This window comes from Pipistrellus hanaki (assembly GCF_964339955.1).
Source record: "Pipistrellus hanaki genome assembly, chromosome: 7".
Taxonomy (NCBI): domain Eukaryota; kingdom Metazoa; phylum Chordata; class Mammalia; order Chiroptera; family Vespertilionidae; genus Pipistrellus; species Pipistrellus hanaki.
The window spans coordinates 69,804,348-69,830,739 of record NC_140509.1 but is presented as its reverse complement, the minus strand read 5'-3'; the positions used below and the strand labels follow the sequence as shown (position 1 = coordinate 69,830,739).

Here is a 26,392-nt window from a genome sequence, read left to right as displayed (position 1 = left end):
GTATTCTTTATTTCTGACATTCTTTTATATGTTTTCTGTCTTCTTTTTTTATGTTTCCTATTCATTGTTGAAGTTCCCTCTGAGATAATCTATTTTTTTCCTAAGTTCATTGAGCAGTTTTAATAACTAGTGTTTTGAACTCTATCTGGTAGACTGCTTTCTCCATTTAGTTTAGTTCCTTTTCTAGAGTTTTGTCTTATACTTTCCTTTGGGATGTGTCTTTGTCTGCTAATTTTGGCTGCCTGCCTGTGTTTGCTTCTACATATTAGCTAGATCTGCTAAGTCTTTCAGTTTTGGCAGAGTAGCCTTATATAGTAGGTGTTTTGTGGGACTCAGTGGCATAGTCCTACTGTTCACCTAAGCCAGGTGCTTCAGTGATATCCCTTGTGTAGGTTGTATATGTCCTCCTGTTGTAGTTGAGTCTTGATTGCTCTTGGCATTTCAGTAAGTGGGATTGGTCCTCAGGCTGACTAGCTATGGTGATGGGCTGTGACTATAGTGGACAAACTGTTGCACAGGGGCTGTCCCCATGGAGAGGGATGCACTTTAGTTGGGCTCTGGTGCCTGCTGAATTTACTCTTTGGATATGTCATTTGTTGCGCTAATTGGGGTCTAATCTAGTGTGGTCTAAGGTTGGCCACCAGGTGTGTTGGTCCTGGGGCCTCTTAAGAGGAGCTCTGGTGCAGACCAAGGTTAGCCACTTCCTGTGTCCAGCCTGGGGCCACTTGGTAGGAGCTACAATGTGATTGATTTAAAGTTGGCAGCTGCCTGTGCTGGGCTTGGAGGCTCCTGGGAGCGGTTATTATGTGAGCCAAGACCAGCTGCCACTAGGGCTGGTCTTGGGCCACTTAGCAAGTGTACAGGGCATGCCAAGGCCAGCTGCTGCTTGTTTGGGGTTTTGGGACCTTTGAGAGATTTTAGGAAAGTCTGCAGCACAGTCCCAGACCAGCCACTTTTGTGGATTAGCCTCTGAAAGAGGTTCAGACTGGGTGCATGGATTGGGTAGGGTGAGGTCCCAGGATCACCAATGTGGGTGAAAGAAGTGTTATCCAAGTTAATGGAGACTCAGATTTGTTGCCTGCATTCACCTGCAGGCTGTGAAAGGGAGCTATGATGTCTGCCAGTATTTCAGTCTTGCCCCTTTCAGCTGTTGGGGGAGAAGGCTCAACGTAGCAACAATGGTTCTTGCAAGCATCTCAGTCCCAGAGAAAACTGCACCTCCAACCCTTGCGCTGATGCTGGACAGTTCATTTCTGCCTGTCCCTGGCACTTATTGAGCTGTTGTACTTGCTCTGAAACTTAGGTTTCTGTGTCAATGAGTCCATCCATTGGCCCTTTTAAAGGAATGCCTGGGTCTAAGGCAGCCCTGTAATATCAAACACAATCCCTACTAATTTTCACAACCAGAAGTTGTGAAGACTCTTCTTCCTAGCCAGGTAGTCCAGACCGGGGCCCTTGTGGGCTGTAACGCCTCGCCTTTGAGGGGACCTCCACAGTCAAGATATCTCTCCTAGTTCTTAACCACCACATGTGGGTTTGAGACCAACCTGTTTTGTGTCTCTGTACCTCCTACCAGTCTTGAGGGGCTTCTTCTTTGTATTCTTAGTTATAGGAGTCTGTTCAGCTCATCTGTAGATGATTGAAACGGTGCATTGCAACATAAATCTTTCAGTTATTTGTTCCTTATGTTTAGTTCTTCTCATAATGAAGTCATAGTACTCTGGGGTACAATTAGTCATAGTTAAGAACTTATGTAGGGCATCCAGGGTCTTAATGTGAATCAAAAGTAAGAACAAATTAAATACATAAATAAAACAAAATTTTTTTAGGGTTGAGGAAGAAATTAAGATAGTGTTGTTGTGGATGGAACAAAGTCCATTTGAAAATGCCAGAGCTCTGGGGGAAAAAACAACAAGGAGATGTCAGTAGATGACATAAAAACCGTGAATCATCATTGCTGTCGTGATTTTCCTTTCCAATGAAATGAAATCCAGTTTTACATGGAAAAGACACATAGTCACCTCTCGTATTTACACAAAGAGCTTTTAAGACCTACTTCCTTGGAAGACATGTGACTAGCCCAAAGATCAAACTTTGAGTTGGTCATTTTCTGGCCTTAAGTCAGGCAGGGTGGATTTCACAGTCTCGAGATGAAGATTCCCTGGACGGAATTTAGATAGAATAACTGCAAAGGGTTATCCAGGTTGCCTCAGGGACATGGAAAATTACTTTCAAAAGTTCACCTGCTCTATTTTTATTCACATTGTGTCTACCTTTCTTTGGTTTAGGATTATTCCAATTAGAGACTAAAAAATGTATTAAGGGAACTGAGTAAACTTAATCAGGACATTTTGATGGTTACCACATGGGGGAACCGTTGGGGAGGGGATGGGTATGGGGATGATCATATCATCCCAATAAGTTATATAAATGTTTAATCACTATCTTATATACCTGATACATAGTGATTATAATATTGCATGTTACCTGTTCAAAAAGAAAATAAAATGTATTAATGGAACCAAATAAATTTAACCAGAACTGATAAATAGAGAAGCCATTTTTACTGAATAACCTGAAAATGTCCTAAGAATCTAAGAGACATAGGATCTAAGCTAATAGTTATGTCCACCCAGCTAAAAGGCCTTTTATTTTTAAGATATACTTTTATATGGAAACCTAATCTAGGAAAATATAGAATTAAAACAAAATAAAAGGTTTAAGAGAAACTGGATATACAGTTCACATGCTTATAATCAGAGGGCAAATGTTCCTTCCCTTTTATACTCAGAAAGTAAATTTGGTCAAAGTTATTTTTATCTCCGACTAAATGAATTGAATGTGAAAAGCTCGTGATGAGGGAAGCCATTGTTTGCTCTGAAGTGAGTGTTGGCTTTTACCATGAGGGACTTCTAGAAGTTAAGCCTTTGTATGGCTTAAACATAATAGTTATAAAAGCTGGGAAAGCAAGCTACTTCCAAAAGCCAATGGAATCACAGGCAAGGGAGAATTTGGTGTACCTCAAAATAGAATTATGTAAGAATACTCTTATAATCAAATAAAATACAAAACATATTTGAAAGGGAAATAAAATAGGAGTTGGTGACTTTTTTTAACAATTCATGATTGGAATCTAAAATGCCAAAATAAACATTCTACAAGGCTATTAATATAACAATGCCAGTCATTCTTAACCCAAAGAATGTTTAGTTTTAAATACTTGTAAAAGAATGTCAACTGCTTACTGAATGATTATGAGAAGGAAGAGGTTGCTTTTAGCACACCTTATCAGATTTGAACCTTGGTCATAGCCATAACTTAAAAACAAATAAAAGAAAAATTAAGAACTGCCTCTATCATTATTGCCACCATTTTTATGGCACATTCCAATTTAGCTAACTTTCTTCTTTCCCTTAATATACATGCCTTCAACCTGATTAAAATGTGAAAATCAGTTAAATTAGGATTCAGGCAAAAGATTGAAGCCAGAAAATAATTGCTAAGTTGAAAATAATATCCTGGGAATATCAAGGGCTTCTTAGGAATAGTAAAGTAAAAAGCTCAGAAAGCTACAAAGGACTGAACTTTATAAAATTGACTTTGTTTGCAGGTTAAAGGTTAAAAACTATATCAAGAAAAAGCCCAAATTATCTCAATGCATTGGAATTTTAGTATATCCATGTGATTTCCAGAGATAAGGCCAGCAATTTCTTTCTTATAATGATGTTTATCCTAATAAGGGGGATTTGAAGAGGCAGAGATGGGGGAGAAGCAAAGATTGTCTCATTTTATTAAGAAGGTGGAATAGCAAGCAATTCTCTCCCTCCAAAAGCACAGCCTAAAGTATTTGTTCTGAATGTTTGCATGTCACAGTTGGGACTCTGTTGTAATCCAATTTAACGGGTGTTCCTCAACATCCTATGGGAAGTTCAGACGTCATTATTTTTCAATCATTGCCCAAGCAGTATTCTGTAATTTGGGTATCTGGAAATATGATATAATATGGAGTAGAAGAGAGTAAAGATGAAATGTGGGATAAGGTCAATATCTTTTCCTTAGTATAGGATAGCCATGTGACTTATTTTCAAACCTGGACAAATTTGAAAGGGAACCCGATTAATAATTAGGGCAGGACAGCAGAACTAAGTAGGAAGTGTCCTGGGCAAAATGGATGTATAGTCAGTTTAGAACACAGAGAATCCTATTTCCAAGTTTAATATATTATTTCTTTAGTTTTTATTTATCTTAGCCAAATGTAACTAAAATTTGTCTAATCTTTGTAAAGTATAAGCTTTTATTCTTCAACACTGTATATTTTCGTGAGAATATTTGGTGCTGAATAGGCTTTGTACCTTTGATCTTATCAGGAATAAAAAACTCATGATTTGAAAAAGATTTAAATTGTGAAATAGTGACCCTAAAGAATTCTAAGAGATTATACACATACAAATTTGTACTATATAAAGTTCATTTAATTAATCATAGGAGATAGTGGCTTATAAGGAACTAAGTTCTTTATAAAGGAAAAAAAGTTCAATCTATTCATAAATAAATTAAACTTCAAATCAGATTAAAGTTCAAATCAATAACTTTTAGAGAAAATAGAAATACATTATGTGTAAATTTCATTCATATCTGTGCCTGCCATTTTAAATACTTTTTAATTCAACCAACTTAAGCTTTAAATCCTTCAATCTCAAGTGTAAATTCTTTATTCAAACACTAAGGGAAGACATCCAGCATTGCAAGATAATTTGTAGTCACCAAACTGGAACCAAAGGCCATATGCAGACAAATACAAACAATGCTTCTCTGGGCCACTCCCTCCCCTGCCCCAAAATTGAAATTGTTCTGTGATGCCACAGTTGTATTTCTAAATCTAGTTGCTAATACTGCTGCATCCTCTTTATACTATTCTGAATAAAGAAGAGCATGAATACAGAGCCTGTTACCAGTAAGTCTCCTGTTTGGGAAGGGGTGGTATGGACTGGCTCTCTGCCTTTCTCATCTGAACAGTCTCCCATCAAGATTCCCCTTCTTCTCCTCCTCTTCTCCCTATAGGATGGCCCCTCCATCTCTTCACCATTCTGGCCTCCTCTTAATTCTTTTTATTGATTTCTTTTTGTAGAATTCCTTTTCCTAGAAAGTGTCCTATTTCTTTCCCCTCTCTACTTTGGGCCTAATCTATCAATCATTTCTCACATGCAGTGTCCCTGAGAAGGAGCAGGAAGCTTTGTCCCTTCATTCACACAGTTTTGTTGGGAGCTCACCAGGTTCCACATGCAGAGATCAGCAGTGAATGAAAGATAAAAATCCCCTTCCTCTTGACTCCTAGAGGATAAAAGAAAGCCATTCTTTCAGGTTCATCAAAAGGGTGAAATGTAGATAACAAGTCTTTCTAATACTAAGGTTAGCCATACTTAAGCCATTCTCTGGCAGTCACTTCGTACATATTGCAGATAGTGTAAGTGCATGGCAAAGCTTGGGAATAATAATAGTAAAATAGGCTTATGTTGCATGTGTATTGTATGCATTTGTGTATGTGTGTGTTTATGTGTAATCATGCAATACATACTCAATAATTTGCTTTTGACATTTAATACATCATGTTTGGGTTTGTCATCACACCAAATATATCTCTGTATCAGCACACATAAATTTATCTCATCCTTTTAATGACTGCTTAGGGACCTTGTCTCTGTTGATAGGACTTTTAACACTGCTTGTAAAGGTTCCATGTTTCAAACAAGGCCACATCACTCTTTTGCACTGATGTGAATATTTCTGTGGGTAAGATTCCCATTGCTAAGTTGAAAGAGTTGCTTACATTTTATACAGAAAAGCACCATCTATTGTAGGTTGTACTTCAGCATCCCCAGAAAACTCTACTCAGGAAAAATAGGGGTATGAGAGAAAATTCTTATTATTTGAGGAAATGACCATATTGCCCCTTTTTCAGGACCAAAAATCTCTATTGTCACTTTAACAATGCAGAATAAATGTATAAAACACAGGAACAGATTATGTGCATCTAAGATGGGATAAGAAAGAAAGGATAAGGGAAATTTTTTTAAAAAACCATATACAAAGAAAACAGTATTTACTCTATGGTCCTTCAGTGAAAATTATAAGGCTTCATTCATTCAAGAGAAAAGTCAGGTCTTGTTTATTTTTATTTATGTATTTTGATTTTTTAAATTTTATTGTTTAAGGTATTATAAATAATAGTATATATGGCTCTTTTTCCCCCACACACTGACCTCCCCCTGGCCTGCCCTCTCCCCTGGAAATTTAATTGGAGAGCTGCTTCTACAGACTTCAGGGTGATAGGAAAAAGTGTGTCCAAGTAATCAGCTTTTTAAACAGGCAAAAATGAAAAATAAATTTAAATTGCCTGTGAACCCAAATCCTTGATTAATCTTTAAATCAATATAACTGTTCCAAGTTGAGGAAGGTTGTGGGGGGGGAAAAGCCAAACCCAAGTAGTTATTAGGAAATCAAAATTAATTTTGTTAAATTAATTGAGTAACTTCCTGCTCTGTATCCGACAACCTGTTTTATAGGCATGGCTCTTTTAGTCCTAATTTACCACCTGACCTGATTTATTTTTGTCTTTCTCCATTTAAGAGGTCTAGGAGCCACTTCATGAATAATAAATGAAAATCTAAAAATGATGTATTCCATAATAGTCTGTATGATTTAACATTGCACAAAGTACCACAAGTCTTCGAATCACAATATTCTTAGTTGTGAGCTAACTACCTTTTATGTAGTTCCCCCAGCTTAGCTTTATAGTTTCTGTTCAGCAATTAACAGCACATAATTTTTAACATATTGTAACTTCTGTATTTGTGAGTGTGTGGTGGGGAAGGTAGACAAAAAGAGGGAGGGAGGCAAGGAGGAATGAAGACATGACAAAAGTTTTGAAGAAGCAGTTTTTAAGAAATAAGGAAAATATTGTCCATCAAACATAGATTATATTGCTAGGGTATCCACTGATGTGTACTACTATATTTGGTGGGTGATGAGAGGATATCAAGGAGCAGATCATTTTCCTTCAATAGGAAAGATCAAGTGAGGATATCAAAATCCAAGATTAATCCCAAACTAAACTATTCTACCCCAACCGAGGGCTTTAAGCTTAGTAAATCCTAACTCTGGAAATCATCTCTTTCTATATATAGATGCCCCTCAGAGACTTAGCTTTTCCCCCAGATAATCAGCAATGCCCTAGGCAGCAGAAGACAGTAGCCCAGACCTGACTAACGAATGGTCACATGGTCCAGACCTCTGGCAAGCTAAAGATAACATTTTGACCTAAGTTATGTTTCAATTCCTAAGCCCTAAGGTAGAGTGAGCTCAATGCCTGAAGAAATGGTTCATTACCCTTACCTCACTTCCCACCAAGCTCCCAACAGGACCCCAAACCTCCAGATCCACAGGTGTCTTGCAGTTTTTCCCTATGTAATCTGTAACTTACATGCCATTCATCCGGGAGTTTGAGTTTTTAAGCATTTGCTTCCAGTTCTCCTAAGTAGCACCATTCATAATACAATAGACATTTCTCCACTGCAATTCTCGTGGTCTAGTGTTTGGTTCTACTAGTGCTGGGTGGACGAATTCTTGCTGTTCTGTAACACACCCAGTGTATGGTGTCCCAGACATTACTTATCTTATATCTCAGCCAGGCCTGCTTGCTCAGAGCCAGGTCTTCCTTCATGTTTAAAGCACCCCTATCCCCCTACCACTCCTCACACTCTCTAGATGTCATCTCTCAGGAATAACCTCGCATTGATTTTCTCGATTCTCCGAATAGGGTGTACAATGAAGTGTAAAAGGCCTGTCTACCTTTTCTAAGAAAAATTTATGCTTTAACAATGCACACCCTCCCCTCTCCCCCAAGACACTCCAGTATAGCAGTGCCTTAATTCAGGGGAAAGATGGTGATGATTGCAGTCAGTATTGCCTGTTCTTGGGAGAGGTAGCATTACTCTCTCCAAGACACACTGTTTTGGTACTTAACATGGACATTCCTAATTCTCCTATTTCCTCTTGTTTAACTTCCAATGCCTTTAGGAAAACAAATGGCCATTTTTATCATATTGATGTTATTCAGGACTGTTTTGAGGAACTTGTGATCTTATTTTTGGCTGCCTTTGCATGTATAATGTATCAAACAAATTAAATCCACCCATACTCCACATTAAATATAATTTATGCTGCAATTCCAAATTAAAGTTGCAGTTGACTAGTTGATGTAATGTTATTTTTTTGTAGACATTTAATTATTTATTCATTTCCATTTTGCAGCTCTCATTTTGTAGTTTGGAGCCAATAACTTTTTTTTTTTTTTTTTTTTTTTTTTTTTTTTAGGTTTCAATCATTTTTGTAGACTTTAAAAAAATCCAGAGTTCATTGGCACTGGGCTCTAATAACTAATGAATGAAATGTCCTTGATATACTAATTTAATAGAGGAGCATATATTAAAATTCTTTAAAAAAAGAGCCACTTAGAATATTTGTCTTCCTAATAAATGTATGTGTATGTTTTACAGCAAACTTTCTGAATTTTCTATTTTTCCTAAGTCCCCAATTTTTGAAAAAATAAAGTGCCTTTCTTTCTTATAGGTACTCCTCATTATTTTCACATTTTGATATTTAAGATCTAAAATGACAGTCCTTCAATTTTAAGGCAGTTTCTAGAATTTGCTCTTTATTACCCATCCTCTGAAACATTGATGTCCAGATCACCCACTGGCTTATCCCTTTCAAAAATTAGGGCTCTACCTTTGTTTTTTTACGAAGATACTGCATGATGCCTCCAACCCCTAGACTAGGGGTGTCGAACTCAATCAGAGAAGGGGTCAAAATCTAAAATCCAGCCTAAATCGCGGGCCGAATGGTTTACTGAACAGTCATAAACTGACAATGTCATAAACTGACAGCGGAGTGCAGTGATGACAGCGCGGTGCGGGCCACATTGCAAGGCCTGGCGGGCTAGATTTGGCCCGCGGGCCTTGTGTTTGACACATGTGCCCTAGACTCTAGTAGTTTCTAGAGATGGTGTGTGCCCCCTTTCCCTTCACACTTCTTCATCTACATCTTAGAGCATCAGGCTGCTCTGCTTCAGAAATGATGCCTGAGTGAACTGTGAGACACAGAAGAAATCCAAAATCAGGATACAAGCTAGTCCTTAAACATGGGCTTCCTCGGGTCCCTCAGAGCTCAGAATTTCTCATCTCCTTCAAGATAGGAAAAGTATCTTAGGAGAGTCTGCAGACTGTTCTTAGGTTAGTTGAGAAACTTCTTCCCCATGGATTCTTGGAAAACCTCCATCTCTCAACTGACAGAGATAAATATGCAGTACTTTTCCTTCTCTTCTCTGTCTCATCCTCTTACCTTGTCATGCAGGAGAAATTCTCATCCTGTTGTCTTATTCAGCAGAGAATATAAGCCCCACGTCAGGCTAATGGTTCTGGAAGGAGGGAACATCTGTCAAAGAGGTGGAAGTGGCTTGTGTTAGGAAAACACATATTATTAAGCCCCACATTTGTTTTCTGGTGCAATGTCTGAGATTAGTCAAGATGATATGAAGATTTGTGGGATATAAAACTGAAATTTATGAACACAAACAGCAGAGGGGTGTTTGCCAGAGGGAAGGTGGTGGGAGGAAAAGGGGGTTCTAATATGAGGTGACCGGAGAAGATGTGACTTTGGGTGGTGGGCACACAGTGCAATATACAGATCTTGTAAAATAGAAATCCACACACATGAAGCCTATATATTCATGTTGACTACTGTCACCCCAAGCAATTTAAGAATAATAAGAAAAAATTATATGAAGAGGATATTAAATCAAGCATGTCTTTTCCTGTTTCTGTCTTAGAGTTCTGAAAGCGAACATGAATTGTACTTTTAGTCCTATCTGCATTGCTTTTCTTTAAAAAAAAAAAAAAATTGACACTTTTGATGGGCCCTCATTTGGGGATGTTTCTAGAGTCAGATTTTTCTTGTTTGGAAATCATTGCAGTACAGAGTTCTGCTCATGTTGTCCACACCGAGGATGCCATGCGCCTCACAGCGACAAGAATGTTTTGGAAGGCTGGCAAAAAGCAAAAACAGTGTGTCCTCTCCACACATTTAGAAAAATAAAGGTACGGAGGACGTGGTGTACTTCTTATTGAAGGCTTTGAAAAACACCACCCTTCGGTAAACACTCCTTGGGAGCTGAGGAAACGCTCGGGTCAATGGCTTACCTCAGCTCCCTCAATTCTGGTTTGAGTGAAGCGGACAATAGCGCAGATCCAATGCCAGCCTTGGAGGAGGAGAGCCAAGGACACACAGCACACTCTTGATACAAGCCCAACATCCTGCCGCAGGAACTCTGTGCTGTCTCGCCATCCCAGGAGGTATTTGCGACTTGCTGAACCCCAACTGTTTAGGTCATCGGGTCTGAATGAGACACTTCACAACTTCCTCCTCCTTGGCCTTCAGAGCTGCTCCTGGGTGTCCCTTTGTAGCTCCACATAGACCATTCCAAGTCCAGCCGCCCTCCCTCTGTGGCAGTAACCAAAGAGAACCAAATATTCAGCTGATGCTGGGAGTGGGTATTGACATTCTCTTTTGCTTCCTAAATGTTTCATCTGAATTAACCACTAAGAGGAAAATACCTAGTAAGAAGGTTCCCATACAATTACTTGGTTGGCTTGATTTACTTCCAAAAAGGCTTTATGCAAGGGTTTTGTCAAAATGACTTAGGAGTGATATATAAAAACTAATTAAATAGGGACCTCCCCTCTCAAACGTGGGCTGCAAAAAGTGCATTGACTTTGGTTGTATTTTCTTTGCTCTAGCTTAGTTCTATTGTATAGGCTAGTAGATGGAGGTGGCTGCCATGCCCTGAAGGATGGCTCGCTCAAGCAGGCAAGGTGAAGACATTATATGAAGCATCGTTAGAAGATGCAGCCATGCTGGGGACTGCTAAAAAGCAATAACGGCATAGACTGACTTTGAAAGTTAGAATCCATGATGGAGATGGTAATTTGCAGGGAAGCTATCAAAGCTTCTCAAAGGATAACAGCAAGCAAACAAGAATAAAAACCTTAATTAAAAAAAAGAATAAAAATGGGCCAGCCGAAATTGGTTTGACTCAGTGGTTAGAGCTTCGGTCTGCGGACTGAAGGGTCCCAGGTTCAATTGCGGTCAAGGGCATGTGCCTTGGCTGCGGGCACATCCCCGGTGGGGGGTGTGCAGAAGGCATCTGATTGATGTTTCTCTCTCATCGATGTTTCTGGCTTTCTATCCCTCTCCTTTCCTCTCTGCAAAAAATCAATAAAACATATTTTTAAAAAATAAATAAATAAAAATTTTTAAAAAATGGGCCAAACCAGGCTGAAATATATAGTACTCTGGAATTCCAGGCTACAATTGCATGACAAAATGTCTAGGGTATATTTGTATTTTGCCCATAAATATATATATATATATATATATATATATATATATATATATATATATATATATATCTCAATATATATATATAGCTAATTTTGAAGATGGGAGTTTAGCTAGAAAACAAAATCATTTGCCTATTAACTGACATATATTCAGTGTTTTGAAATATATACAAATCATTGGGAAGAATTCTACATAGGAAAGTTTGAATTTATCCTCTGCATATTTCCCAAAGGTGGCTCTTTGAAGCTCAGAAATTTCCTTCAGAAAAATGCACTGTGGTTAATATTCTGCAACCATGAATGGGAAACACATTTATTAATGTTTACTTGAGCCCAACAGTATGCTTTTTATTTTATTTTATTTATTTTTTAAAATCTTTATTGTTGAAAGTATTACTTATGTCCCTTATCCCCCTCCATTGACCTCTTCTAGCCTTCCCTTCCCAGAAGTATGCTTTTCAACAGATCAGATCTTCTGCCTTTATTTTCTGCCAGTTTCCTACCTTTTCCTTAGTTCTAACTAGTGGTTATATCCTTTATTAACTCACTTACAGAGTATTTTCTATTTTTGTGTTTTAATATTATTTATTTTATTGATTTCAGAAAGAAAAGGAGAGGTAGAGAGAGATAGAAACATCAATGATGAGACAGAATCCTCGATTGGCTGCCTCCTTCATGTCCCCCTCTGGGGATCAAGTCCACAACCCAGGCATGTGCCCTGACCAGGAATCAAACCATGACTTCCTGATTCATAGGTCACTGCTCACGTACTGAGCCATGCCCACTGACTTTATTATAATTTTTATTGATATACAATATTAAGAACAACTCATGGCAAGAAGTATAGTTGATACTCATACCAAGTTTGATTCTCCTATTTATTTTACCTGCCTGACTCTTCTTGATGCTTTTTAGCCAGTGTGTTGAAGTAAAGCTAGCTGAATATATAGACCGGTGAACATATCGCTAGTATACAGGCAAATAATTTTCATCAACTGCATATATCTGTATAACCACCATTTGGATAAAAAACAAAATATTGTTTGCATCTATAAAATCTCCTCTTTGCCCCAAGGACAATTGCTATCCTGATTTCTAACAACATACTTTATATTTTATGAAAATGAAGGCATGTGATATATACTTTTTTATAGTTTCATTTCTCTAACATTTATGTTTGTGAAATTCATCATATGCTTCTATATAGTTGTGGAAAATTCATTCTCATTACTATGTGGTATCCCATTCTATGACTATACCATAATTTGTTTATCCATACTATTGGTATTGGGTGGGCATTTGAGCACTTCCCATCCTAAGACTATTACAAATGGTGATGCTCTAAACATTTATTTTGGTGAAGATATTATGCATTTATATTGATAAATGAAATTATTGGGCTACAAAATACACTGTTGTCCAGTTTTGGTGGTTGCTACCTGCATGCCCCCTACCAAAGGGTCCTCCAAAGTGATTATAGGAGTTCTTTCTTTCTTTCTTTCTTTCTTTCTTTCTTTCTTTCTTTCTTTCCTTACTTATTTACTTATTTATTTACTTATTTGTTTATTTTTTGTTAATCTTCACTTGAGGATATTTTTCCATTGATTTTTATAGAGAGTGGCAGGGAGGAGGAGAGACAGAGAGAAACATCGATGTGTGAGAGAGACATCAATTGGTTGACTTCCCCTGGGCTGGGGACCAAGCGTACAGCCCAGGTATGTGCCATTGATTGGAATTAAACCTGGGACCCTTCTGTCCTTGGGCTGATGCTCTATCCACTGAGCCAAATTTGCCAGAGCCTTCTACTTATTATTTTTATGGCATATCCAGGTAACATAGCACCATTTACTGAGAGATGATGCATTGCCCTCTGCTTGGTAGTGCCACCTGAATCAAAATTACAGTATTTGTATGTTTGTTTGTGGACTCTGTAGTCTGTTCCATTGATCTATTTGTCTATCATTACACTATGCTTTTATTATTATTGCTTTATAGTAAGTCTTACTATCTGGTAAAGTAAGTCCTTCAACTTTGTTCTTCTTTTCCAAAACTATTCTGGCCATTCTTGGTCTATTGTATTTCTAAATAAACTATTGTATCAGTATCTGGATCTCCAGTGGATCTATTTACATTGTCTATTTTTTCTGGGTTTTCTGTAAAATTATTTAATGGATTACCACTCCAAGAGGAAAGTTTAAGTTCCTTATTATACCATAAAATTTGTTAGCATTTATATTATTCCTAATGAGGCAATCAATTATTCATAAATTTCTTGGTTATTTGGATATTAAATTTTGTTATATGCCTATTGAAATGTTTTAACCATATTTAAAATTAGACATTTCTTATTTTCAAGAGAGTTCTTTTTTCTCAAGAGTTCCCCTCCACTCCCCCAGTAAAAAAATAAAAATAATAAAAATAATAAAAATAATAAAAAAATAAAAGTATTTTTACTGAGTTCTTTCTTCTTATTATCTACCAATCTTCATTTCTCAATGTATAGTCTAAAAATATCAAACTGCATATAGTAAAACCACATACTTTATTTGGGTTATTCTTCTCCCTCTACCTGAAATACCCATCCATTCCTTCTTAAATTGGCCAACTCCTACTCATTGTGCAGAATTTAGTTTAGGCCTGATTTCCTTTCCGAATTTCTTTTGTACCACTCTATGCTTATCTTTGTCTTGGAACTTACTTAAAATGATGTCAAAGTTATCTTTTTATGTGTCTACCCTATTTTTTAAAATATGTTTTTATTGATTTCAGAGAGAGGAAAGGAGAGGGAGAGAGAGATAGAAACATCAGTGATGAGAATCACTGATTGGCTGCCTCCTGCATGCCCTCTACTAGGGATGGAAACTGCAACTCTGGTATGTGACCTGACCAGGAATTTAACCGTGACCTCCTGGTTCAACCATACCAGCCAGGCTGTGTACCCTATTGAATATGTCTTTTTTTTTTTTTTTTTTTAATATCTGTATACTATTACCTTGCTCAACTTCTGACTCCTATTAAGTGTTCAGGTCAGTCAATATTAATTGCATCTTCACTCTAGGTACTTCTTGTTCAAGAGCAGTTGCTGAACAACTTGAAGTCTCTGTGTATTTCTTGCAACTGTTTTCATGTTTAACACTAATTTTTGCATCCAAAACAATTGATAGGGTGATACCCAATAATAATACATGAGACTTTGTGGTACTAAAGGCCTCTGCTTTTCTAAAGAAATGTGGGCTATAAATCCAAGTGGAGATGTCTCACTTCAAGACACGTGACTGCTTCGTCTTTCTGGCCTTCAGGGTTTCTGGCCAGACTTACGTCTTAGATCCACATCGGCTAATCTAATAATTCCAGTTACCCCTCTGAAGAAACTTGGGCTGTTAAGTTCAAGTGGAGACTCCTGACTTGGAGAGAATTAGAGCTCTGCTGCCTCAGAATATTATACTGTTTAAGGGATTGCCAAGCAGGAGAAATGCTTCAATCAACATCTAATTACTAATGGAAATGAATAACCTCCCACTCTGACTGCATTCAAACGATACCCAACATGTTTAAATGCTGCTCTAAAAGCTTCTTTATGCAAATAATTTATATAATCTTTCATCAGCCCCAGTGGACGGGATTGAAATCCTAGATAGGTGAGAACAAACTGATTCTGATGAGTTTGACATCTGTGAGATTTAATGTCATCCTTTCTCTGTAGTTACACCTCTCACCATGAGTGATATTTAGCCTGTGTGTATGCATTGCGGGGTGGCAGGAATCAAGTAGGAATAGACTGTGCTGCCAACCAAAAGCAGTTGTCTCTTGTAGTTGAACTGAATTTTCCCAAAGAAGTGTTTCATTGATATGTCTGCTTCAAAATGACTCTTTCTGCTGCAGCGAGGAGAGACTTCCAGTTAAAACATTTAATTAGTTCCCAATTTAGACGGCCAGAATGATCAGACAGCCTGTGTTTTGGAACCTGAGTTTGTACATTCCTTGGGATTGGTGAGTCTTGCCCAGCGGATGTGGTCAACTGTGAATAGTTTGTATGCAATTCACATCATAGAACTGATTTTTCTCCAGGGCAGCTAGGGCAGGATTAGGAAAGAGTGGACAACATAGAGATAATCCTTCTCTGTCTTTTCCTTACTCTCCCCACAGAAATATATAATAAGTATGTCTCCAGTTTTAGATGTTACAGAAGCTAGGAAGTATATACAGAACTTAAGTGAGCAGGAATCTGGTTTAAACTGGTTATATTATTTTCACTCACTTTCACATTAATCATGACCTGGGTAGTGGCTTTAGACGCTGCATATTAATTAAGTATAATTTAGCTAATACAAATAAGTTGATATCGTAGAGGTGTTTTGTGTGTGTGTGTGTGTGTGTGTGTGTGTGTGTGTATGTGAATGTATATTGCATGTCTGTGAAAAATTAAATTCTTCAGTCAAGCTAAACTTCCTATTTATTTCTGTGGTATATATCTAACCTCCTTTGTCTATACCACATGAAAGCTCTTACCTAAATTCTGTACAATAGCTATGTTAACCTAATGAGTTTATAATTTTTTTTGCTGAAAGAATGCCTTCAGCTTTTCTAAGTTCCTTCTAGTCAGGGGGCGCTAGAAAAGATGGGTGCTTTTTGATAATTTTCAACCCAGGTCTCTCCCCTTCACAGAATTCCAATCTCATTGGCCATTTCTCTAATCCTAGCATTTAATGTTCTAGAAATAGTAACTAGTATAGATTCCCACATTGTCCATGACATTTCACACTTCTTTGTTTTTGACGATGTCCTTTACTTACCCATAATGCCCTTGCTCCTGTCTACATCTATCTGTGAATTACTAAAAATTCAAATGTTATATATTTTCAGGAAATCACCTCTGAACCCTCCAGTTGGGCTAAGGGCCTTTCCTCTGAATTCCCTTCTGCTATCCCCATAACATTGCCCGGCATCCAAGGATCTCAATGAAAGTGAATGGGTAAGATTCACAATCTGTGTTGAATTTTCCTCAATGTATCTCTGTTTACTAGACTATAAGCCTCTTATTTTATTTAAATTATTTATATTTGTATTCCTGGGGTCCTGCCAAAAGCATGGATAGAATATGGAGGTTGCTTAGTAATAGTTTGATAACAGATGGGAAACATTTGAATACCTTGAAAACAACCAGAACTGGGCCCCTTCCAGAGGGCAAATCAACTTTGAAATATTTTCCCATGTCAATTCCCCAAGACACTGCCGCCAAGAGCTCGCAGATAAACACGTTGCCAGGTAACATGTATTCATGTCCTCCTGCCTCAGGTTATTTAGCTGGTAAAGGAAGAGTGTCAGGGATTTACAAAGGATTTTTGCTAGTAGATACAGCCTCTTAGAACTGCAGGAGGCTAATTGACATGATCTAATAAAACATGAATATAAAGAAGGTTTTCATGAAGATTAATTTACAGAAGCAACTTTTGCTGATATCAAAGATTTGTGGAAGAGAATCAGAATAGAAATAAAAGGTAAATAAAAGCTACTCATTAGTGAATCATTTTGGATCATAATGGCTCAACACTCTGTTTTCACATTTAATTGTTTTTGATACAGACAACTGAAAGAAGAGAAGATAGAAAGAAAAAACATACCACATACGTATGTAGACTAGATGACTAAATAATACATAATTGCCTTGATACCTATGTCTCATTCAGTCAGAGCTTATTTTTATAAAATAAGTTTTGTGAGCATTGTAGTTGGCAATGAAGCTTAGGTTGGGTGTAAAAGATAACATTCTTGGAAAGCTTTTTGAGATACTTTAGTCTCTATTTCAGAAATTAATATGAATAAAAATGAGAATGCTTTATCTAGGAGAACCTAATACCACTGAAAGTATATATGGTTAAATGGTCAGGAAATTTGTTTCTTTGTTCTTAATCATTCTACAAAACAGTAGCATTTTGTTTCCTTTGCTTCTAAAATGTAGTATTCTACTTACTGTCAAGTACTCCAAAGAACATTGGAACCTAGTGCCCATAGAAAATAAGCATGGAAAGAGGTGTTAAAACCCAAAGCAAAAAGTCTAAAACAAGTCTAAATGAGCACAGGTACTTGTAAAGAATAAGGTCTGTGGGGTTGAAACCGGTTTGGCTCAGTGGTAGAGCGTCGGTCTGCGGACTGAAAGGTCCCAGGTTCGATTCCGGTCAAAGGCATGTACCGTGGTTGCAGGCACATCTCCAGTAGGGGGTGTGCAAGAGGCAGCTGATTGATAATTCTCTCTCATCGATATTTCCAACTCTCTATCCCTCTCTCTTCCTCTCTGTAAAAAATCAATAAAATATATATTTTTTAAATTAAAAAAAAAAAAAGAATAAGGTCTGTGGGAAAACTAAGAGGCAAAACAGACTGCTAAGGTCACCTTTACAGTGTTGTGGGTGCCTAATAGAAGACCAAAGCAATGAACTCATCCTATTTTTGATATTTTGGGCTTGTTGGTTATTATAATGGGTTATAATTACTCTGAAGAAAGTAATCTTACTTTTACTTTTTTATTGCATGGAAGCACAGTTATTCATAAGATAGAAATATCTTTGCAGGAGCTTGAAAGCAGATACATCAAATGCTTAATATGCTTAGAAAGAGAAGCTGTGAGTTTCAGTCAGTACAAGTTTTGGCGAGTCTGTTAATTCACAGTTACAACACATATCCCAGGTTTCGACTTGTGCCTCTGTCAATTCACTCTCACATCATACCTGTTAATATGCATGAGCTGAAAAACAAGACACCTGAAGAGAAGACAATTTGGCTCCATCTTCAATCAACTTGAATTATTTTCTTAGGTTTATGGCAGATCGACTCAAACATTCTGCCCCGAGTTTAAATATATGAAATTGAAGTAGTGATAGTAAAATTAGCCATCTGGTTTGAGAGATTGCTAAAGTTTCTGAAATTTTCTCCAAGAAATACTACTTATATACACAATGTAAGTAGAACAAAAATAAAAGGATCAGCTTCCCTTATTTTGGTAACTTTGTAAATAGCACATTTAAAAATTTACTCCAGGCGGTTATAATTTAATGACATAGAACACGACACGGTATCACTGCATTTACAGGGTATATTTTACGCCTCTGTGCTTTGAAATGTTAGCCCCTTGGATCCTTGCCTCCATCTTCCCATTCCACTCTTGGTTCTGCAGCTTTGAAAAGAATACTTTTTGTTATTATTTCACATATAGCTTCCACTACCCCACCTTCCTGGCGACACTGGCAAAATTTATTATTTTTTTTCCTATAAGGGAAAGAGAGCGTTTTCCCCATGTAAACAGAGACAAGAGCTCTGGCACATTCGTTGACTTGCCTGAAAGGGGTGGAAGGTTGTTTATACATCTGTGGTCTCTGTGCCTGGAAATGGTGCCATACTGATACCCTGCTTTGCATGAGTGGGTGGAAGGAGTAGTCCAGAAGGATGAGAAGATGAGGCATTTTCTACTGACTTTGTGTAATTGTGAGAACTACCCTTGATTTTTCAACAGTACCTCCTCAGGCTTCCACCTTTATTTTGTTCAAATACAATCATTTTGTTCAACATGAGCCATTTTATTGTGGTTGTCAGCCATGTTAGTTAGCCTTCAATATCCCTTTGTCATCTTAAAAGTCATTGAGAATCCTAAAGAGCTTTTATATATGTGGGTCATATCTATTGCTATTATATCTATTGAGATTAAACATTTAAACTAAGAAATGAAACATATGTTTATTGGTTGATTTATTTAAAATAGCAATCATATGTCTACTACATACAAATAACAAAAATCTTTATAAAAAAAACACTGTATTTTCCAAACTAAAAAAATTACTAAGAGTGCATTATTTTACATTTTTGCAAATCTCTTTACCTATATATATTTAAATTATATTTATATAATCTCTTCTTCTTGACTATAAAAAGGATGTTTATTCATGTTTGTTATTCATTTATACTTTACCTTTTTTGTTGTTGACCAGTATTTTGTTATAACTATAGTTACAAATATAAAACCTCACAATTATTTGTTATTGGTATAGTTATTAATTCAATGCATTAACATGCTTTATCAATTTCTGTGTCCATCACTTGATGTTGTCATGGTAACCTCCTGGGTTCTCAGTCTAATAACATCTGCCTGAATGCTGCTTATGTTTGGACACATGTTTGTTCTGACCTCCCCCACCATTCTGGGGCCAGCCCTAAAGATAGATTGATTTCTGTGAGCCTAACTCCACTACTTCCGAAGTTATTTACTTCCCTACTGGTCTGCTTATATGAGTTAAAGAACCTACAAGTCATCGTTTTATTTCATCTTCATTATCATCACCATCATCATTATCTTTGTCAACTTTATAAGCAGTTATGAGAAGAGCCTTCACTGTATCTGAGCTCTTTTTTTTATTTTATTGGACCTCAAAATAACCTGATAAATCTTTAAAAATCTAGTAACCCCTTATAATACATCTCAATAATCCCATTTTATACTCAGCTTTCTGTTATTATATATCATAGATGTTTGTTTAGAAAGAGCATCCTGCCTCAAGTGTAGTAGAAGGGGAAGACTAGAGTCAGTGAGACCAGTAATGAGGATCTTAAAGGAATCTAGGTTAGAGATTATAGTGGCCAAGACTAGGGAAGGCAGTAGTGTTGTGCACAGGTAGAAAGACTAAGAAAATACTTGAGGTAAAGTCAGTAGGACTTGACTGACTAGATGTGTGGTTTATAACGGAGGCAAAATTTTTCTTTCTGGTTTAGACTATTGATGGACTAATTCTGTGGTTCCATTGGAAAATATAAGTAAAGGATTTGGGAGGTAAATGATGGATTCAAGGTCAAGGTATCTGAGTATATCCAAGAGTAGATATATATGTTGTGCTTTAGATAAAAAACTGGACTGAAAATATGTAGTTGAAGTCATCAGCATATAGATTATAATTGAAACATGTGGAAGCATATATTATCTCCAGAGAGATAATATACAGTAGTCCCCCCTTATTTATGGTGGATACATTTCAAGAGCCCCAGTGGATGTCTGAAACCACAGAGAGTACCAAACTCTATATACTATGTTTTTCCCATGCATTCATTCCTATGATAAAGTTTAATTTATAAATTAGACACAATAAATGATTAATAATTTTATATATATAAAAGCCTAAGTGACTGGCTGACCAGCAGATCAGTTGGCCAGTAGCTCTGACGTGCATTGGCCACCAGGGGGCAGATACTCAATTCAGGAGCTGCTGAGGTACAGCAACTTTGCAGAGTGCCCTCTTGCACTCCAAGGAATGTTGGACTGCTGGTTTTAGCCCAATCCCTGCAGGCCTGGCCAACGGACTCCACCTGCCAGAGGGACACCGCTCACTCTGAAGATGCTCTTTTAGCCCCATGTGCAGCTGGCCGGGGAGGGACCACAAGAGGTTGGCACTAGGGCATGTCTGGCCCATCTTGCCCAGTCCTGCCCCACCAGCCACCTTCTAATTAATTTCCTTTCAATGTGCATAAATCTGTGCACCAAGCCACTAGTAGATTATAACAATATACTATCATTACAGTTATATGATTGTAGGCTTTCTCAAAATATCTCGTAGTGCACTCACTCATCTATTTATAATGATGATATGAGATACAGTATCTATATAATGAGGTGGATGATACAGGTATTGTAACAGTGCTAGACTACTGTTGATCTTCTAATAATAGGTCAGAAGGAGGATCGTTCAGCCATTATGATGCTATGTCAAATTTAAAGTATTTTCCATCTTAACTAAGCACTTACCATGCACTATGACCTTAACTTTTGCGGTTTGGGGTGCAATAGCAAAACTAGCACAAAATTTTTTTTAATCCTTCTTCAGTTTCATGGAAAGAAGATTCATTATTACCATAGCTGTTAGCAACCTCACATACAAGTTTTTTTTTTTTCTTATTAATTTGAGAACTTTCACCTTTTCACTTAAAGGAGCAGTTTATAGCTTGTCTCTGGCATATCTGAAGTGCTAGCATCACTACTCTTGCACTTGGGGGCCATTTTTGAGTAAAATTAGGTTGACTTGAACACAAGCGCTGAGACACTACCACTGTGGATCTGATCAGTGAGAAGACTACTAAGTAGCTAATGGCTCGGGAGTGTCCACAACAAGGATAAGCTAGACAAAGGGATGATTCACATCCCGGGTGGGATTGAGATTTCATAACAGAACGGTGCACAATTTAAAACTGATGAAGGATTTATTTCTAGAATTTCCCCATTTAATATTTTTCAGACTGCAGTTGAGCATGAGTAACTGAAACTGTGGAAACTGAAACCGCAGATAAGGGGGGACTGCTATAGATGGAAAAGATGAGGGAGCCTAGAATTGAGTATGGAAGAACACCAATTTTAATGGACTTGCAGAAACATTAGGGCCACAGAAAGAGGTATTTGAACTCTGAGGGGAAAAAAGACACCTATTAACTGGGGTCAAATAAAAAATGGCCGAGCAGCCATTTCCACACAGGGGCCTGCCACGCAAACTGCCCTTTGCTGAAAAGCCTCTGCACTAACTTGTTTGCCTCTGCACTAAACTGCATTTTCAATAAACAGCCCTCCTGCATTGTTTCTCCCATATGAATCAGCCCTTGTAAAAGTTTCCTGGAATCCTATTTCAACCAATAGGACTGAGGCTTTCTTTCCTTATCCAATCGGAACTTCACAGCTCTGACTAATCAGACTGGCTGTGTTCTGACCAATCAGGAAAGTGCCTTGGGAACAATCAAACTGATGATTTGGTGCCCTCATTTGCATGAGGCAGCACCAATCACGGACCAGGGGCAGGAATTCTGTAATATAAGTCAGCTCACCTCTAACCCCAGGAACATACTTTCCACCAAAGACTGTCTTTCCCCAGCTAAAGCAGAGACAACTAGGATGTCTCACTGGAGCACAGCAAAGCAGAACACGTGGAGCACAACAGACTAGCATAGCACAAAGCACAGAGCAGAGCAAACCATGAAGGAGCAGAGTAGAGCTGTCTGGCCAGCGCGGGGCCTGTCCCCAGGGCTGTTCCACAGCCCCACTGTAGCACAATTGAGTTATTTCACAGCAGTGCTGTTTTGACAGCCATGCTGTATCACCTTTAGCACTGAATAAAGTTTCCTTCTTCACCATAGCCCAAGGTGGGGATACTTGTTGGCATTGAATTAGTGCCAACAACCATCAGTTGACAGATAGCTTAGTTAATACTTTTTCAGTAAATATTATTGGTAAGTTACTAAGCATTACTCATACTTTATCAAGCCTTGTGAAATATCTTAAAGGAAAAAAGAAAATTGAAAATTAAAATGAGGTAGAGCACTACTACAGGATCTTTGTGACATATCCTGAAGCCATTTCAGGAGTTTCCAGGCTTTTATCAGAAAAAGAACATCTCATTTAAAATTGATATTAGACAGGGAAAGGATAAATTTTAGTTACTAAGTAGTCACAGGGATATAAAGTATAGCATAGATTGGGAAATAAAATGCCTTCTCTCCAGGCTAATTATTATTCCCTCTCTTCACCCCTTTGTGCTATTAACTGCAACTTGTAGAAGTTGTATATATATATTAGAGGCCCAGTGCATGAATTCATGAACTTGTAAAAGTTGTATATATATTAGAGGCCCAGTGCATGAATTCGTGCATGGGTGGGGTCTGGCCAGCCTGACCAGAGGAAGGGGACATGGGCAGTTGGCTGGCCTCCTGATTGAAGAGACAATTTGCATATTAGCCTTTTATTATATAGGATATACACTGAGTGGCCAGATTATTATGCATTCAGAGATCATAATAATATGGCCACTCAGTAGTCAATAATATTATAATAACTATATGTGGGGCCAGTTGGGTACTGGAAATATTGCAGGGAACACTTTGAATAATCATATGTTTTACACCTGAAACTAATACAAAATTATATTGAATATAAACTGAAATAAAAAAAATAAAATTATTTTAAAAAGAGAGCTGTAGAGATAATAGCACAAAGGGGTGAAGAGAGGGAATAATAATTAGACTAGAGAGAAGGCATGTTATTTTCCACTCTTTGGAAGAGACAGCTAGATGAGATTGGTTGATGAGCTGCCATGTAGAGCTGGCTTCCTCTAGCACTTTTTGGGTTCCCTATTGCCTCCAGAGGGGATGAGATGGGCACGATGGTTTGGCAGAGGTGAACTGAACAGACTCGGAACCCCTCAGTAACAACAATCGTAACACCTTAAAAGAGTTCCCACAGTTTTTAGCCTCAACATTTCTTCACTCATTCTTAATACTGGGATTACTGAAGGAGAGATTTTTTACTTGATAAACTTTTATCTACCCCTTCCTAAACTTGACGCGACCTGTTTTTATAGTCAAATAATTAGGCCATGCCAGTCTTAAGTGTAAAACAGAAAAATCTCACAGTGTTTATAATAATGGGATTGGTCTGAGCCAGGATGGTGATGTCATAGTAGTGATAGTTCTCATTTAAGTGTTTCTAGGTGCCAAGCCCTGGGGCAAGTACATTATGCACATTCTCTCATTAAATCCTTGCAACCCTATACATAATCTTTGTTTCCAAAGAAAAACAGTCCTAAATATACATGTTCAAATATATTTCTTTCTAATGTTACTTATCTTTATATGTGTATTTTACAGTCAATAAATACTGAATTACTTAGGTTTTAATTTGGTTGCATCTATCTATAATTGCTAACATATGTCAAAGTTCAAGACTTTGGTTTGTGATTGGCAGTCAAAGGAGATAACTTTTCCTTTAGTTTAGGAAAATGCTAGTCTTCTAATCCTATTTGAGCCCAACTCTAAACTTCATTTATTTTGAAGGTTTGTACTATGGCATTAAGGTGTCCTAAGTCTGCATATTTTGAAGACACTCGTGATTCTATAAAGAAAAATCATTAGGGAATCATCAAATAAATATTCCTATAATGGCAATTTCAGATTACAGTTCTTTAGTATTAGAAAGTTTTAGAGGCTATTATCTAGGGGATTAGTGCCTAGGAGAGAGAGAAAAAAACACACAAAAACAACTATTGCTCTTTTGATTTATTGTATAACTTTGTCAAACTCAGAGAAGTACAATTAAGAATTATTTGTACTATTGGTAAAAATAAAAAAAAATATTATAAAGAGCTATGGTCTTTATGGCTCTGTTTGGATTTCTTTATACTCTACTTTATAAATGTAAAAAACAACAACAATAGTGTTGCCTAACCAAAATTAACAAGAGTGAATATGACATGGATGCATTAAATCTGTAAGATCTATTTCTATTTCCATGAGTTTCTTTATTATCATCCAGAGTGTTCTCCTGATGTTTTTCCTAGACTAGGCCTCATGCTTATATCAGATCCTAATCCAGCTGCCTTCTCATGTCTGAGAAAAAGGGACAGGATAAAATTAGGTTACCCTCTAGAGCAGTGGTTCTCAACCTTTCTAATGCTGCAACCCTTTAGTACAGTTCCTCATGTTGTGGTGACCCCCAACCATAAAATTATTTTAGTTGCTACTTCAAAACAGTAAGTTTGCTACTGTTATGAATCATAATGTAAATATCTGTGTTTTCTGATGTTCTTAGGCGACCCTACTAGTGGTTCTCAACTTGTGGGTCTTCTGTAAATTAATTGTAATGGAGTTATAAGATTTCACCTGCTCAAGACAATATCCAGGGACAGAAAAAGAGTGTTCCTCTTCACTATGACTCTTCTTAAGATTAAGGTATCTTTTAGCTTTCCCTGCAGAGCTAAGCACCTACTTCCTGTTTCCAGCATGGAAAGTAAAGTCTAAAAAAAGAGAAAATGGATTTGTTGTCTTCATCTCAGTTTTAGTCTTAATTGATGATCACCCATAATTGATGATCCTAGTACTTGGTAGCAGACTTAATTACCTTCCCTAACCAACTAGAGAACTGAATAAACAGGTAACTTTGGCAACAGGAATTGAACAATAGGCAGCCAGAACTGTGATGTCTGAGAAAAGTGAAACAAGAGATGTGAGCCCAGCAAGTGTCCTTATTTTCTGCCCGAAGCTACTAACCTGGTCATGATCCATGCAGCAGGCACCCAAACAGAGCACTTCAATTTTACTGAGTTGTGGAGGTAGAGTTGGTGAAGTTCAGGGATGTAGAGACAGCCAGAGTTTTCAGGGCAGAGCACCAGTGAGAAGAATGCTATGCAGAGAAAGACCTCCACACTTCTGACTGGGGTCCCTTGAGTCTGATGCTAAATACTATCTGCACTGTGCATGCATCAGATAAAACTCCACAAAATGGGACAGAAGGCAACCAGATGAAGGGGGATACGTAAGCTGAACAATTCCTAGAAGCCACATATAATTCAGGAATGGGGTAAAAGATTGCACTGTCTTTACTTCTCTGAAGCATAACATGTTGACCTAATCAGGACATCAAGTCACGTGCTGTGTAGCCACAGAGCATCATTCCTAAGGGCTAGGGACTATGCTGTAATCTCTTGGAAATGACAAGCCCTCGCTGTATTTCTGTTTCTCTGACCACAAGACCTGATCTTTCATCTCCCATTTGAGCATAAATGGGGAAAAGCAAAGATGGCAAGCTGAGCTGAATTTCATGGTTAACTATGAATGTCCTTAAAGGATCTAAGCCAAGTGCAAGTTCATGCAGCTTTGTTTGTACTTAAGTCTACATGACTACCTTTTGAAGGTTCCTTCATTCTCACCCATGCTGAGAGCCACGTGCAAGGTCATCCAGCTGGTGAGAATAAACAACCATTCAGGACTTTTGGCTTTCTGTACGTGTGAGTCATGGAGGGGTGGCTTGTCAGAGTGTTATGAAAGATAAACACATGGCAGCTTTCTAAAGCGTGTTTAAGGAAACCTAACAGGAGGGAACAGGTAACCATTGTTTCGAGTCTGTAGTTTTATGAGACTGGAGAGGA

General features: G+C 37.6%; 1 protein-coding gene across 10 annotated transcripts in view; it reads left to right on the top strand.

Annotated features, from left to right (window-relative positions):
* The window catches only part of LOC311625391 (uncharacterized protein), a 160,843-nt gene that overhangs the window by 92,880 nt on the left and 41,571 nt on the right, over positions 1 to 26,392 (top strand). For all 10 annotated transcript variants that reach the window (XR_014795489.1, XR_014795490.1, XR_014795491.1 and 7 more), the window contains one exon: positions 16,320 to 16,428. Coding sequence is in view for 2 of the 10 variants with exons in the window: in XM_084889594.1 (XP_084745720.1) it covers positions 16,320 to 16,418 (99 nt within the window). In the remaining 8 variants the exon portion in view is untranslated. Of the gene's footprint in view, positions 1 to 16,319; positions 16,429 to 26,392 lie in introns of those variants that run through there.